We start from the raw sequence: 17,022 nt of genomic DNA, 5'->3' as shown, positions 1-17,022 counted from the left end.
GGGATTGAGTCCAGAGTGAAAGTGGAAGTGAAAGTGCTGGAGTGTATTGGAGTTCTATGAAGTGTTGTGATTGTTGAGAGAAGTGTTGTGATTGTATCTGTATATACAGTACAGGCCAAAGGTTTGGACACACCTTCTCATTCAACATAGCTCCACATGTGTTCATTCATTGTTTTGATGCCTTCAGTGAGAATCTACCAATGTAAATGGTAATGAAAATAAAGAAAACACATTGAAAGAGAAGGTGTGTCCAAACTGTTGGCCTGTAATGTATATGTCAGTATGTGTGTATATGCATATGTATGTATATATATATATATATATATATACTCAGAGCTCATATATATATGTATGTATGTATGTATGTATGTATGTATGCGTGTGTGTGTGTGTGTGTGTGTGTATATATATATATATATGTATGTATATATATATATGTGTGTGTGTGTGTGTGTGTGTGTGTATATATATATATATATTGCTACTCAGAGCTCAACAGGAGAACGGAGTCTCTTTCTCTTCACACATAATGTCACTCTTTTGTGAAAATAAAGAAATTATGCAATAAATCAATATTTGATCAATAACATATCAATTTAATCATTTAACATAAAAAAATCCTGGCAGCTTGCAGCAGGGGTTTTATTTCACTGGTTTGCACTGGTGTTTCTGCACAGTGCTGTGTAAGGTGCCATTTGTGTGTAGCCAGTGCCTCCATAAAAAAGAAATATAGTAACAACTTTGAATAGAAAATTTACTGAAAGGATAATATATTATTGGACAAATAATAATACTGTAATAATATTGTAATAGTGTGAATATATCCTTCACCATCCACTCCAATGTGGATGGTGTATCCTGCCTGGTACAGCATGACCATGTGACATGGCCGACCTCCATGGACTGTCCTGCTTGGCCCTCCGCTGACCCCATCTGATTGTCACCTGCTGGGATCCTAACAAACTACCTGGATGCTAATTCATTATGCACAAGAAGACTCCAGTAACCTTCATGTACCATAATTTTTTGGACGTATTTCATTGTAGTCTAGTGCTGCAGAGGACAACGGGTTCCCCATGCTGAGCCTAGGTTCATCTAAAGGTTTTCTTCCTGCTAGAGCGAGTTTTTACCCTTGCCACTGTTGCTTCTGGCTTGCTCACCTAGGGCTTTAAGCACGGTTCTATTTGTTTGTGACAATGTACATTTTAAAAAACGGCACATAAATGAGTAGAAGATTTCACCTTTGCACTAGCAGTACTACTGTTTTCTTTTAAACTTAGACCAGAGTTTTAAAAAAATAGTTAATGGCTCATTCAGAGAACCAGAGGTCAATTTATAATACGTACCGTACGCAATGTAGGCATTCAAACAGGCACTTACTGAACAGGCAGGACTCCGTGGAAACCTGGAGCAAAGGAACAACATCTCATTGGCCAAATAAGCAAATTTATTCCGCCTACGGCAATCCAGCAAACCGCACAATAGGCATTATTGTCTTCTACAGGGCTCAGCAGCAGGAGCTGGTCCCTAGAATGTGTGGAAGCTGGGATACAAAAGGGATTCGTGGACACCACTGCAGATCGTGTGGGGACTGGCGTCCAGTTAGGGAACGCAGTGGCCAGCAGAAGACCTGAGCAGGTAGATGCCTGGCAGAAGGTTTCGTCTGAAATCAACTCGTTTTGAGCTGGAGGTTTTGTTATCCAGGGCTACTTGCAATCAGGTGGTTACAGGGACCGTCCCCCTGGAGCAGCTCAGGGTTAGGCGTATTGTGGGGTTTGTGGTCTTCTGTGTCCAAGCCGAGATGTACGTATAAGCGCAGTGAGTTGGTTTGGCCGGGCGTGGGGTCTTTTATGTGAGCAGCGAACCGCAGCTGCAGTGCTCGGCTCGACCTGTGGGCGGCAGCAACGCGCCGCGGGGCGCGTCGCTCATCCCACAGGGTGGCGAATGCTGGAAAGAAGGAAGAAGAAGACGCGGCCACAGGTGGGGCTAAAGGAGGCGGGGCTTCGCTTCAGTCAGCCCCTCCCACTTTACCTGCGGTGTTAAGACGACAAAACAAAAACAACAAGTGCGACGAAAGGGACTTTATCTTTTATCCTGGTTTGGTGTGATTAAATAAAGGTACAGTGAAAGTGCACTTGTCCGTTTTCACTGCTTGTTTGTCTATTTTTGTTAGCCTGCCAACGCGAACTTCAGTCTTCCTTTCTGTTTGTTCGTTAGTTGGGCCTTTCATAATTATCCGCGTTAATGTGTGTCACTGAGACGCTGTTACTTTTACGAAACGCGTGGTCGGAACGTATACAAATTGCTAAACATGATGTGGGCCAGAAAAACCCTGATCCTAAATCTCGTCTAGCTGCACACCCCAAACCTCACTGTCACCTCAGTTTCGAAGCGGTGTTTCTCCCCCACCACCATGTTCTGTACTTCTAGATCCTGGAATTGTGTGTTTTTGCAGAGACATAATGCCAGAAGCGAACAGATACAGCAGGAGGGAACGAGAAAGGGAACCGTACGACCGGGAGCGGTCTTCATATGACCGACAGGCCGAGAGGGACACGCAGGACTACTACAAAAGAGACAGACACCGAGGAGAATGCTACCCTGAACAGGACTACACAGACAGGAGGCACAACCAGGATAAAAGTCATGATGTGTACCATCAGAGCCGCCATAAAGAGTAAGATGAAAATACAGCTTACATGCTGAGATGAAGAAACTTACTTCGGACTGAGGTCGTGGGGCAGATGATCTGACCCGTGTCTCCAGCCTGAAGATAGCCAGAATTAACATGGTTTGGGTTTTAGGTCCAGATTTGGGAAAAAAAAATGTCCATTATCAATGATGACTGTGTTGCATAAAGACCAATGCTTCAACAAATCCTTCAGTCTATTCATATCGGCCAGTGCTAATGAAATGTTTGTGCCCAAGTCACTGTGTTTGGAAGTGATCTAAATATGAATGATTTATTGCTACAGACACGCAGAGTCTCCAGAATCATTCCACATCTGTGAGCCACAAGAAGAAGCACTTTACAATCTCAGATACCTTGGCACAGGCAGAGGTAAGGTGTTGTGTTCAGAAGGTAAATTAATTTATACTGTACAGTAGATGTACTGTCATGCTCGATCATGTTTTATTAAATAAAGTTAAATGGTTTCAGTTTCAAATACCTGAGCAGTTTGAGCAAACAAGAACTTAATGCTTCTGGACAACACCATATTCCAAATAAATAATAATTAAGGTATTTTAAAAGGACATAAGAATAATATGTTCTTTCTGGTTAATGTGTCACCTAGGAATGTGCCAGATAATGGAGGTGCTACTGAACATGCTGATCATCATCTGTGCCGGGGTGCCTTACAGCTCATCAGGCCAGTATCTTGATCTGGCCAGCCTCGGAGGGCTATACCAGTACTATTACGGAGGAGCCCAGGCTTTCACTGGTGCCGAGGCGGAGCGTGTGAAGGAACTCGACCGACTCTTCTACCAGCTCAGACGGCCATCATATGTCTTCAGCATGGCGTGTGGAGGGGCACTTATGAGCTACGCTTGTGCCATGTTGGCCCTGGGCATCTTCCGTGTTCCATTCCGCTGGCCGGTTGTGCTGATAGTGGAGGCCATCCTGAACTGCCTCATTGCCCTGGGCTACATCCCTGCTGTGGCCTTCTTCTTCATCAAGATTAACGAGTCCTACAGTAGCAGTGTGTGCAAAGATAGGGAGGAGATGTACAAGAGCAAAGGTCACCAGGGTTTTGGGTGCACGCTCAGTGGGACTGACATTGCAGGAGGACTGTTTGGAGTTCTGGGTACTATCTTGTTCTCCTTTTGTGCAGTTCTGACCATCAGGGCTTTCCGGAAAGTGCAGGGACGCAAGTGGAGGGAGACAGAGGCCAATAACTTGTAGCACTTGTGGTTGTACCTATATATATATATAGTAAAAGTCAACAAATGTGTTGTCTTGATGGTCCTCTGGTGAAGGAAAAAAGGTAAAAAGGTTTTGCATTTATTCTAACACTTTTTCATAATCAGTGCTGTCAGCATTACTCATTTGATATAAATGAACAAATAGCATTTTATAACAAGTTAAGGTTTTAATATTTTTGTAGACACTAATGTGCAGGTTGCACCACTTGGTTTTATAGACTCCACTACCCTTTATAAATCATTTGTACAAGTTGATTTATAATCACAACTACTTGCATTTTTAATACTTTTTTAATAAATAACTGTCTTTTTAATATGACTCTTGTTACTGGAAAATTAAGCTCATCCTTAGAAGTAAGTGAAACGGGTGGTCTTTGTGCAATGATAAGCCACTATCTAAGGTATGCCAACCAGTTTCGGTTCTTGCAAAATGTCTGAACCTGCCGGCTTAATATTGAGTTAGAATCCTGTGCAATAACACCGTGGTTTGCTGTAGCGTGTGTTTCCTTGGCAGTGAACCTGGCGCCGTTTCCATGGCTGGTTCCTGCCTGTGTCCTCTTTTAGCTGGGATAGGCTCCTATCTTCCTATTGGGCGATCAGCTTGCTGAGCTGTGTGCAAGCGTGTAGCCAAAGGCGTATTTACAGAGACGTTTGGGAGGAGGATCTAGCCAAAGGATGGCAAAAGAGTGCTGAAATCCATCACAGGTGAAGATCTGGGGGAAAAGATGACATCTGGACACATGACACATTATAAATTTTTATTGCTACTTGGCTGAAAGGTAATTAAAAATACAGCTTTTCTGCTTAAAACTAGTCATAGCAGCATCTCAAAAGAAATGAGGAACCACTACCCACTCTTCAACGTGGGCACAACTCCTGGCTGACCGACAGCAAAAGTGCTCACTTTCCTAAATCATAAAGCAACACAAATTATTTCCTATAACTAATTACATTAAATATTTAACATAAGTTAAGTGTGTTCAGCAGTTGTCTGCAGGCTAAAATATAAACATAAAAATATCATATGCTCCAGATATTCAAAACAATGCCATATAAACATAAAATGTTAATATTCGTACAAATTAATCACATTTTCATATATACTTTATATTATGTGTATTCATTTATATAGGGCATGCTTCAGACATTAAATACATTAATAATTAGTATCTTAAACAAAAGATAGTATCTCGATGGGTGACGTTATACCACAGAATCCCCAAATCTTCAAGATTCTGTACTGGAGGACCTATAAATTTGCATGAAACAATGAAGTACAAAAATAAACCTCGGCTTCTTGGCATTGAGAGAAAATATTCAAGCATCTCTAGAAAAAAGAATGTACAGAAATGATGGTGAGATCAAACTTTGGTCACATGGCAAGCAACTGCAACATCCCCCCATCCTCCTGTCTGGAAAGAGTGAACCATAAACCTACGCAAATACGTCATACAGCATGTCACAGATGAGCTTTGTTGCATTTAACTGTAAATTTCATTCAAAATGAGAGAACATGTACAGTGCGTGAAAAACACATAGTTTAGCACAGTTTGTTACTGATTGTGGGAGGAATATAACAAAAACAAACATTTCAATTTGATCCCATTCTCACAAAAATGCAAATATTGTAAAATCAATGACGTTATTTAAGAAAAGATAATAAATTCTGATACCTGACAACAACACACAGTCGTTTTTTTGTCCATTTCTCTATATATTTACATAGTTTTATGGTACTCGGTCCTGCACAATAGTACATTGTCTGTTCTGAAGAAAATTAAAGGGATATAATATCTCGGTCGCTCCAGCTGGCTCCCTTCACCTATACCCTGTATCGCTGCTGATGTGATATAGCAGTAACATCACAACCAGTACCGTGCACATCTACAGTACAACGTGATCGTACTCATAACATACGCTGTTACATGAATGTTTATGCGTAATTGTGTGCACAAACACGCACGCACGCGTCATTCACCTTCTTCGTGTTAGAGTGTCTCAACATTTTTTTTTGTTTTTGGTTTGTAAAAGAAAAGGAGAAAAAAATATAAAGAAAAAAAAAAGTTATTTAAGATTGTACCGGTACTGAGATCTGGGTGGATATTTGGCTGCTAGATACACTAAAGGGGACAGTGAAGCACTTGAATGGCTCAAGTACGTTCCCCGTTGGCAAACTAGGGGCCACACGTGGTTGGAGTTCACACACATTACCCACAAAAACACTTGGGAAGAGAGGGGACGAATGGTCAAATATGATGCAGAATATTTCACAGTGTGCTCTCTCTCTCTCTCTCACACACACACACACACACACACACTCTTTCACATACACACATACAAACAAAAGGATGCTAAATTACTGTACGTGTTCAGTGAGCACTGAAAAAAAAATCATCCTAGGTTGTAGGCCACTCAACATTGTTAACCTTTTAATTATCTACAAGCTAATTGCATTATTCCATGTTAAGGAACATCCTTTGTGCATTCCTAACTGCTTGCTGTAATTATTCCTCTCCTGGACGGGGTATAGTTCCCACACAGTCAACCGTAAATCTAGCATTATATCTGATATTTTATCAGACTTTGGGGATAAACTAGGGATTGAAACCCTTTCCAATTTCACATTTCCATATACCGCAAAGTTGCAATGACTAATTGGTCATTAAAAGGGAAAAGGTTTTGCTTATCTGTGGTAAAGAACTGTCTGGAATAAACAGGCCCGGCTAGGCCAACACAGTCAGCGGGTTTCTGACAAGAAAATGGCCCAAGCAGGGTGCATGAGTTCACCCGACAAAGTGCAATCAAACGACCTGCTTCCCGTTATCTGTTATCAACAGCGCCTATTAAGTGTGCTTCCACCTCAAAAACCCCATATCTGCAAACGGAGCCCAAATCTTGTTCAGTAATGAGACCAACCTAAATATTTTACATTTGAAATTTACGGCATTTTTATCAGACGCCCTTATCCAGAGCGACTTACAATCAGTAGTTACAGGGACAGTCACCCTTCTCAGGGTCACAATGGTAGTAAGTGGGATTTGAACCTAGGTCTTCTAGTTCATAGGTGAGTGTGTTACCCACTAAGCTACTACCACCCCTACTACCCAAATATTTAAAATCGAAGTTCATCTTTGCAATGAAAGATAAATCATCCCAGTCGCCACGTAATGAATATGTACGGTAGAGTTCCCCAACATGACTTTCTCTTAGAGAAGACTGAATGTGTTTGGCCAAGTCCAGCCAGAACAATCACAACTCAAGACCAATGAGTTAATGTGCATTTCAGCAAATAGCTAATATAATACTAATATAATAATAATAATAATAATATATATCCTATAGATTCAGTTGAATTATGTACAAAGTGCTTCCACAGTGTCACATGATTCCAAGGGAAATTCTGGAATAAAACATATTGTGAACGATTTATGAGTCAAATCAGTTGGATTGTGTTAAATTTTCAACATCTTATCTGAAGACTACAACCTGTTTAAACTTTGTCTTTAAAGGGAATTTCACCTTCATCGTCTGCTAGAAGTCACATACGTTCAAGACACTGAGCTCTGAAAGGTCAAGCTTAAAGTTTCCACCTGAGATTTCAGTCCTCACCAAAAATAATACTGTTTTTTTTTTTTCCTAAACTGGTTCACCTTTAAACAGAAACCAGAAGATAGAAATAGACAAAACTGAAGTACTAGAAATAAAATCACAGCTCACCAAGGTTTCATTTGATTCTACAACCTGGGGTTCTTGTGTTCCACCCTCATCCTTTGGCACAAGAGAAATGATATGCAGTATGAGTCTAACAACGGGTGGACAAGACACAGCAATCTGTTCTCCTTATCACAACAGCAGCAGTACTGTGCAAAGGTTTTAGTCAGTAATGAAACGAATTTAAGGTTTTTCAACTTCCCAATGGTAACTGTGTAAAAGTGCGAAACACGCAAACAATAATGATTAAAAAGTGAAAGTGGTGATTATGTTCATGTAGAGATGTGTTAGAAGAACTGGGGGTCGGGCTCTCCCAACTCTGTAAACTAATGAATGATCTCCTACAGCCAAGGAAGAATGGGGAGACATAAATCCTGGTATCTCAATGCTCTGAGGAAAACAAACATGTTTTGGCACAGGTACGACAAAGACGTCATGGAAACCAAGTGAAATCTCCAAATGTGGATGAGGCAGAAGGTGATGCAGTAAAACTGCTCTGCAACTCAAAATCAACTCAGCTTATATTGCCAACATGGATGTGAAACAAAGTGCTTTCGATTTGGTACAGGTGGCTTAACACTGTCACAGCACATCACCAGCGCTGTATGGTAAAATTCAATCTTTAACCAATCTCCCACCACTTTCCAGTGTTCACGGCACAAAACAATCCCTCGAATGGCTTTGCACCAGCATGAGTGCATTAGGAGCTTCCGTCTAACCTTTCCAAAATCTATTTGCAGACAATGAAATATCCCTAATTGGATATATTACATCTTTCAGTAGTTTAGCACAGAGCCAACGGCTCTTCTGAGCTACGCTTGTGTGCGAATAGCATTGCATTGAAATTTAGCATTTATAATGCAATTATAAAAAGCCAGCCTTGAAACAGGAAGACTTCATCAGCTCCCGGACAATCTTGGTGAAAGAAAGTGAGAGTCTCAAAGATTGTCTGTGTGTTGCCGATCTTTATTTAAGATGCCTGTTACTCTCCTTAAAGTACATAAAAGTGAAAGTGATTGATTTTGTCATTGTGATACAAAGAAATGTGTCCTCTGTTTTTAACCTATCACCCTTAGTGAGGAGTGGTCAGCCATGACTGGCGCCAGGGAACAGCGTGTGGGGATGGTCCATTTCCTTACCTGCTAGGCCACTACCCACATAACACACCCCATGCTAGCAGAAAGCCACGCCTGAATCACTATGGGTTCTCTGCAAATGTAACCACCAGATGTCCTTTCTAGCTGCTTCGGCCTAAGATGCCATTGTAATGCCATTCCCTACATTAAGTTTATATGCAACAAAAGAAGCATATTGTGTTGTACAAGTTTCTGCACATTATTTTTAGGGATTTTCATTTGCTTCCTTGGATTGTGAGCCAGTGTGTTAAAAAAAAAATGCCATTTACGTGTTGTAATGGCACTGAGTGCATCACAAATGAGACAAGTGACACGTTTTCACATTATGTTTCCTTCTCCCAGTCACAGGTGACAAGCAATCAGTCCCCATCACATTTGTCAGAAGTCATGCTTGATGTGTCTTACTTGCATCAGTCCCTGTGCCATTAATACGCAGCCCTGTGGCCACTGTACACCAAGTTCACCCCTCACCGCATTTCACAGACCTTCACTCAGGTCTCTGTAACTTCAAAAGCCCCAGTAAGCTATGGTACCCTATTTTAAAACAGAAAACACGTGAAATGAGAAGCTAAAGAAAAAAAAATTACCTTGGTACCACACACGCTCAAACACACATACAAAAAAGACATACATACAATACATCATATGCATCGTTTTTTTTTTTTTTTCTAACACTGGAATTCTAAAAACCATGATTCCTCATTTAATACATTACACTAATCACTATATGGTTGTGTTGTGAAGAATTTGTTAGTAGTGAAAGATCGGTCCCAATGCAGAGCAGCTGAGTAGAGCAGGAGTACTGCATATAAACCTGTATTTGTCTATGTGGAGGATGTACAGTCTATGCAGAGCACATCCACATACAATGGCACACTGAAATGGGTACTCACTTGTCACATCAGCCAAACTCATGAGGTGTTGTCTGGCCTTTCGTAATGAATCATTCACTCTCCAGTGGTGTCAACACACACGTCAGAATTTTTCTTCTTCTTCTTCTTTCTTATTTCTTTTCAAATCCAATTCAAGTTTTTTCTTCCTGTCCATCCACTGAGCAAGGTGCACTGTTGCTAGCACTTGATTTGGGCAAAATGTTGTCCGTCCAATTACGGCAGGCCATTAACTATGCCACAATTGATGCGTTGAGTAAGGCCAGGCATGCTGTTTTGTGCACTAGGGCTCCAATGACTCTATGAGAGCTACTATATACTGAAAATGCTAGAACCTAGTGTAGACCTGGACACTGCTCCTTCGCCCCTCTTCTTGTTCTAGCTTGTTGTGTGTCCTTATAGCATGTTCCCAAACAACAAGGCAAGGCTATTTCCATCCTTCCATAGTGCAGTAAATAAAAGAAACAAGCGATCGTCTGACAGAGAGATACGAAGATGAGATGTACCACTGGTGGCACTGACACCAGCGGTTTAATTTCTGTGAGCGTCAAAATGCTAAAGACCCCTCCCCCCAGAGAAGGGTCATCTACTATAGGCACTTTTATCCACTGTTTGGTCACAGGACAGCCCCTTGAGACTTTCACAACAAGGAGGCTTCTGAGATGAGAGACTAGACCAAAGTCTACTAAGTAACGTGTGACCTTCGATGTAAAGGGTGGTAATTTTATGAGATCTAAGCAGTACTGTACATGAGGTATTCCAGTTCAGGCTGGGACAATGGCCTGCCTTGGTTTGTAGAGTCAAGACCTCATTTCATTGGTCCTGATACTTCACTGACTTGCTAAATTTACTCTTGCAAATGCCCAACTAACACTTCCAAGGCAGGCAGCCTGCAATCACATGCCCGGGGCTCCCAACACAATGAACTGGAATATCCCACATGAACCACAAACATGCCACGTCTGGCTTCTTTGTATGGCACTATGTCCAAGAGACACCTTAGACTGACACCGTCTTACAAGGCCGTGTCGTAGACCTCCTGTTGCATGCTGGCTGCAGGTAGACCGGGGACTGGAGTCTGAGAGTGGTCCCAGTCTGTGTCTCTTACAGATGGGGGTGTGGAGGGGAGTGGAGGTCCTGGAACCATGGGGCTCTGCCCCCTCAGCTGCTCCCTGACTTCTTGCTCCAGGCTAGGGGGAACCACCAATTGGTCCTCAGGATCCTGCTGAGCAGGGGCTGCAAAGTAGCCCGATTTCTTTTTAGGAGCTTCCAGGGCCACCTCGATGAGGTTGTGGCTATCCTCTGGGACTACCACAGAGCCATTGGAGAGCTTCTTTCCAAACAGGCTGGATGTAGAGGGGGACTTCTTTAGGTCAGATATCTCCCGGCCACAAACAGCCAGCAGGCATCCATTTGTGGTGGACACCACCACACTGTTCTGGCGACGCATCTTGCCATTTGGGTAGTCTGATCCACGGAAGTCCTTCTCATTGGGACTCTCAGGGGCTCCAGAACGTAGTTGGAAAGCACAGCAATGGATGTCCACCTCCACCTCCAGCTTGCTCCCATTTGAGATGACACCCTCCAGGGGCACCTCATCATCACTGTCCAGTCCATTGTCGGACTGGTTGCTGGAGAAGGTGGTGCAAGATGGCTGTCGCTGGAATAAAGCTGGATGGGCACTACCTGGTCCCGGTCCCCCAGGTACCCCTGGAACTGTAGTGCTGTTGTTAATAGTCACTGCAGTAGGATGGAGGCTACAGCGTCGTTCAGGTCGGGCAGCAGAGTTGGATGTGTGCTCATCAGAGGCTGTGGAACCGGCCTCACTCCCAACCTCTGAGGCTGAAGTCTCACTGTTAAACTCAGAAGCAATGCCACTACTAGAGGAAGGGGTGGCTGGGTCTCCCATGGGTGGCACGGAGATGGGCGCAGGCGCTGACATGGCTGCTGGTACAGTTCCCCGGACCTCAGGACCCCCTGTGCTGGTGGTCAGTGGTGGCTCACAGGTACAGCTGTCCTCCCCAATATGAAGTGCCACCACCACAGCCCCAACATTGTCGCGGCAACCATAGCTTTGAGCCAGAGTGCAGAGCTTCTTGGCCGCAGCTCGGGGATCGCGGACAGCCTGGACCGTGTTCACAGCCTCTTGATAGGAGACTGTTTGGAAGAGTGCTCTGTTACCCAGGATCAGGAACTCATCTTGAGGACACAGGGGCTCTGTCCGCGCCCACGGCTTGGGGATCACTGATGGCGAGAGGTAGGAACAGCCCAGCAGTCGTGAGCAGCAGGTCACTCCACTCACTTTGTTATCCTGAAAGTCCAAAAGATGTTCAGGTCACTAAGAACAGCAACACAGACTACATAATGACGAACTGCACTCACTAAATTTAATAGTGAGGACATCACCACCTACCTCAGTGATGATGGCTTTCGTGTTTTTGACACGTTCCATCTCCTCTGCACAATGCTCCAGACTGAAGACCTTAGAAAGGGGCAGGGGCTGTCTGTCTCGGCAGAGCACCGCCTGGCACGTGCCCACGTTCGCCACCGTGAGGCAGAAGTAGCTGCCAGGCTCAGAAGGCTCATGATGAATGTAACACAGCAGAGCCGAGGCACCCAACTTCTGCCCAGCCATGCCAAGCTTTCTGCAAAACATATGTGCAGATGCAACCAAATTAACCACATGTGCCATGCAGGAAACAGGGTGAAGTGGCAACTTTGATTTTATTTTGCCAATGTAGGGTGGTAGTAGCCTAGTGGGTAACACACTCGCATATGAACCAGGTTCAAATCCCACTTACTACCATTGTGTCCCTGAGCAAGACACTCAACCCTAAGTTGCTCCGGGTGGGACTGTCCCTGTAACTACTGGTTGTAAGTCGCTGTGGATAAAGGCGTCTGATAAATGTTGTAAACGTTGTGCACTGAAATCGGAACCTGGATATAACAATACACAGATTTCCGGCAAAATTTTACTTACAGAAAACTTGATAGACCAGTATAATCAGGTGAGTCCCTCTATTGTTTCTAAGAAAACTGTAAAAAATATCAGTACTAAATAGAAGACAGAGGAAGGGAGAGTGAGGGGAAGGGAGATAACGAAAGCAACTCTACCTGTGTGACGTGAGGAAAGTATTGCTCATGTACACACTGTCCACGATTGAGTGCTGCAGTTCCTCTGACAGCACGTCTCCCATGGTGCACTGCAGCAGACGGGGCACTTCCTCGTTGCGGTCTCCATCAAAGATCCCATAGGCTGCCTCCACACTGTCACCGAAGTGGTCCACTGCCAGCACGGAGACACACAGTCTGACCAATAAAGAAGAATCCCATTATTACCCAGTTATAAAACCCCGCCCGTTCCCTGCGCTTGCAATACCCCTTGTCTACATTTCAGGACAGCAGGCTGCTACCAAGTCACACGTGCATCTAATGAATGTGACATTAGAGTACTAGCTCCATGTATAAACAACCTGTAAGCTGTGCACAAATGTGCAAAACCCAAACACACATACACTCTGGCAAACCCAGGGGGTGGGAGAGACATGAGACACCGACACTGTGACCGTGTGCATTTCACAACCCCACAAGTGGTGGCCAGGTACAAACAGTGGCCTTATTAAAGATGTAGTGGCCAGCGCTATTATTCCCAAAGGAAGAACAAACCACTGACCTGAGGTCAGCGCTGAACTCTGACCTTTCACAGAAAAGCTAGACATAGACAGTTGTGAAACACACACACACACAGAGACACATATGGGTGCGGCTCACTTGTTTCTCTGCCCACTCATCTCTGCATAGCCATGGTCCCACAGCGTGGAGGTGCCCAGCGAATCCCCTGCACCAGGAGCAGCAGCAGTGGCAGCAGCAGGCTTCTGGTCCAACTTCAGGGTGGTGATGTGACTGCAGTTAAATAGTACGGAGAATGCAGGAACATCAAACGTGCTCTGTATGTCCATTTCTTCTGCTCACATTTCCATAATTTACCTGTAGGGATAAACTCCGGAACACATGATTCTATTCATCCATGGTCGGGTAATTAATTTAAATTTGATGTATTAGAACACTGGTAATGTATACATAGACTCCCACACGTTGAGAGATTTGTGTGTGTGTGTATTCATACCTAAAAAGGTTGAGTGTTTTGTGCTCCAGTATGAGGCTGTGGTTACAAGTCAGGTCCAGTTCCTGCAGCGTTGCAGGTAAGGAGTCCGGCAGCAGGATCTCAGTGAGCTCATTGCAACTCACATCCACCAGCTTTATAAAACACACACACACACACACACACACACACACACACACACTTAACCTGCAGAACTAAAAGGATGTGTGATATCATGATACACAAGAAAACAAATCCTTAATGATGTGCAAGGATGTTCTAGTTGATAAGAATACACCAATGTTGCTGGTAACCAATAACAGTATACAGTATATACGGAGTTGAATATGTATTTGGGTATTACAACATGATTAATGTGAAATAAGTGTCAAATGATACTAACTGTGTGTTTTTATATACGTCCACACCCATACAAGAGCTGATCTGACCTTGATTTCGGGAAGGTTGAGGACCTCGGGGAAGACGCTGATGTGATTGGAATGAGCGATAAGCGAGTGTAGTCTCTTGCAGCTGGACACAGTCGAGGGAATGGACTTGAGCTTATTCCCACTCAGATTCAGCTCCTCCAACAGCTCCAGCTTGCTCAGCTTACTGCCGACGCACAATAACAGGAGGTCGAAATATCAGAGCACAACAGGCAGAAATTCATGCACCTCCCAGTGCTGCGGCATTCACAGCAAAACACTGAATAGATTTATACGGGAGGGCATGAAGGTCAAGAATCTGTGAAAAAGAGTGCCTATGATGGGTCAGGAAAGCATTTCTACGGAGTGAGGAGACGGCAGCGGCCTCCTGTCCTCTAGAGGGCAGCACAGTGCAGCTGCACAGTACCTGGCTGGGAAGGACAGCAGCTGGTTGTAGGCCATGTGCAGGACGCGGAGGTTCTGGTGCCCCACCAGCAGCGCAGCACAGTTCTCGTTCAGGTTATTTCTTGTGAGGTATAGTTCCTGCAAAGTGCTGAGGCTCTCTTCTGATTGGCTGCTGGGAGGGATGGACTCTAGAGCATTGGCTGAGACATTCAGGTACTTCAAGCTTAAAAGGGAGACAGAAAGGACATCCAAAGTAAGGACTGCTGTCAGCAAACCCCAGAAAAGGACATGCTGCTCAGTCCAGAGTAATGGCTTTCATAGCAACACACTGATGTAAAATGTAAATTCATGGTTCATAATGTTTTTGCTAATTCCGAGCATGAGAAAAAAAAAAAAATCAATAGGCCTTACATCACCTAATGGCAGCTATTTGAAAACACTTAGCTGAGGAAAAACACCCAATCTTACAGTAAAGCACCGAGGCACTTTGAGTCATCGCCGCTCTTCATTTCGATGTTAGAGATGAGGCCTCTAAATGGTCATCAAGTGATTTATCGGACGGGAAATGGGAGACGTTTCAGACTGGGCTGGCTCAGATTACAGAACCACGCCCTGGGTCAAGAAAGAAAGAGGGAGAGCGTGTCTTGGATTACCATAAACACCGAGACAGACCTGTGATCACGTGGCCCCAAGATCGTGGCTAGAGACGCGGTGCGTGTGGATCTATGAGGAAGACGCTGGGCCTCGTGGTGGGAATGTGAGAATAGGGGATTTCAGACTGAGTCGACAAATTGAGAGCATCTCGGCTGCAGCCCGCAAATCACCTGTCACAGACTGATGGAGGGACGGAGACGGGGAGGGAAAGGAGGCAGAACGGGACAGACAGGGGGAGTGACCTACTTTAAGGCCTTGTAGAAGAGGCTCTCCGGGAGCTTGCCTAGCTTGTTGTGCTGCAGGTCGAGTGCTTCCAGGGGGACGTGGTCAATTAGGTCAGGCAGGCTCTGCAGACGATTGTTGCCAGCTAGCAGTTTCCTCAGGCTCAGGCTGCTGAGCAGTCTGCCGGAGAGAGAGAAAAGGGAGAAAAAGAGGGATGAGGGGCTTTGACTGGTCCCCCGCTGTGCATTTGATCATTTATGAAAGCTGAGAGAAATCGGGAGTCACGGAAAAAAAAAAAAAAAACTCCTTGCACAGTAATAAATAAAACTGTAAAAGTCTCATCTGCATGAGCAGGGGTATTTGAATAACATGTTGCTTATTTCTGGTTGTTTCCGATGTAAACGGGTGCAATTTGGCGTTCAACGGGACATGCTGATGCGACCAGACCTCTCCTGATTCTGCCGTCTGCAGATGCACACAGACGGGAGGGAGAGAGACGGCGAGGAGGAAAAAGGGAGGCCGAGTCGCATCATCATCCATCTGTCAGTGAGCAGATCCCATTTACGGTGCTCTGTCTGGCCAGACTCTAATCCCAGTCACTGTACCTCAGTGTAATCACATTAATATGGTCCACTGTCTCATAAACAAGTGCACAGTGCTGGGGATGGAGTCCGGCTGCAAGGCTAACAGCGACTCAATCGCACTCAATTTGGGCCTGAGGCGCACAAACTGGGAATGAATGACTTAGAGGGAAGTTCGGAATAGAGCCAGGCACCGTTCCTGTCCACTCACCTGGTGGGAAGTTCAGACAGCAGATTGTGGGAGACGTCCAGCACCTCAATTTTCCTGCTGTCGCACACCCAGTCTGGCAGATACTCTAGAAGGTTCCTGTTGGAACAGTAGTATATTGTGACATTTTATATATATTCAACGAAAACCACTGAACGGAACCAGAAAAAAGACTGAAATACTGAAGATGAAATTTGAAACAAAAAAATACTTTAAAATACTTTTAAAAGTGCAAAAGAGGATATGTGATCAGAAATGAGCAATGAGTATTCTTAGGCGGTCACATTGAAATATATCGTTTTCAGGGTTAAAGCAAATAAGACAAAAAAGGCAAATAAAAATGTACCACAACAATACTTCCAAACTTTCACCTATACCCTCAAAATCCATTACACGGTCTGAATTTCTGTGACATTTTGCCACTTTCCAACGAAAAAATGGAAAGAACTGAAAGATAACTTTGACTGCCAATACAGTCTTTAGATATTTTGTGTGACACAAGGAATGGGATTATACAGTGCATCTAGAACGTATTCACAGCACATGTCTCCCAGTTACTACAGCTGAAAAAACATCACCACAGCATGATGCTGCCACCACCATGCTTTACTGTAGGGGTGCTATTGGCCTGGTGATGAGATGTGCCTGGTGAGGAGCACTGTGATACCTGGCATTCACACCATAGAGTTCAATCTTTGTCTTATCAGACCAGAGACCTTCAGGCGCCTTTTGGCAAACTTTTACTAATGGAGTGGCTTCCGTAT

General features: G+C 44.2%; 2 protein-coding genes across 3 annotated transcripts in view; one reads left to right on the top strand and one right to left on the bottom strand.

The window, feature by feature from the left end:
• Window positions 1-1,385: 1,385 nt before the first annotated feature.
• On the top strand, window positions 1,386-4,238 carry marveld3 (MARVEL domain containing 3). 2 transcript variants are annotated; one of them, XM_028956928.1, is made up of 4 exons: window positions 1,386-1,638; window positions 2,456-2,677; window positions 2,976-3,061; window positions 3,297-4,238. In XM_028956928.1, the coding sequence occupies exons 2-4, from the start codon at window positions 2,463-2,465 to the stop codon at window positions 3,902-3,904; spliced, it is 909 nt and encodes a 302-aa protein (XP_028812761.1). In that variant the 5' UTR covers window positions 1,386-1,638; window positions 2,456-2,462; the 3' UTR covers window positions 3,905-4,238. The 2 variants fall into 2 exon arrangements, with proteins under 2 accessions (XP_028812761.1, XP_028812760.1); XM_028956927.1 differs by lacking the exon at window positions 1,386-1,638 and adding an exon at window positions 1,759-2,118.
• A 427-nt stretch (window positions 4,239-4,665) lies between these two features.
• The window catches only part of phlpp2 (PH domain and leucine rich repeat protein phosphatase 2), a 44,853-nt gene continuing 32,496 nt past the window's right edge, over window positions 4,666-17,022 (bottom strand). The window contains exons 11-19 of the mRNA XM_028956446.1: window positions 16,262-16,357; window positions 15,494-15,649; window positions 14,616-14,816; window positions 14,213-14,375; window positions 13,788-13,918; window positions 13,433-13,564; window positions 12,776-12,970; window positions 12,075-12,306; window positions 4,666-11,972 (exon numbers count right to left, since the gene is read on the bottom strand). Coding sequence (XP_028812279.1) covers window positions 10,677-11,972; window positions 12,075-12,306; window positions 12,776-12,970; window positions 13,433-13,564; window positions 13,788-13,918; window positions 14,213-14,375; window positions 14,616-14,816; window positions 15,494-15,649; window positions 16,262-16,357 — 2,602 coding nt within the window. The 3' untranslated portion in view covers window positions 4,666-10,676. The remainder of the gene's footprint in view (window positions 11,973-12,074; window positions 12,307-12,775; window positions 12,971-13,432; window positions 13,565-13,787; window positions 13,919-14,212; window positions 14,376-14,615; window positions 14,817-15,493; window positions 15,650-16,261; window positions 16,358-17,022) is intronic.

This window comes from Denticeps clupeoides, chromosome 16 (genome assembly GCF_900700375.1).
Source record: "Denticeps clupeoides chromosome 16, fDenClu1.1, whole genome shotgun sequence".
Lineage (NCBI taxonomy): Eukaryota > Metazoa > Chordata > Actinopteri > Clupeiformes > Denticipitidae > Denticeps > Denticeps clupeoides.
This window is presented reverse-complemented; position numbering and strand designations above follow the sequence as displayed.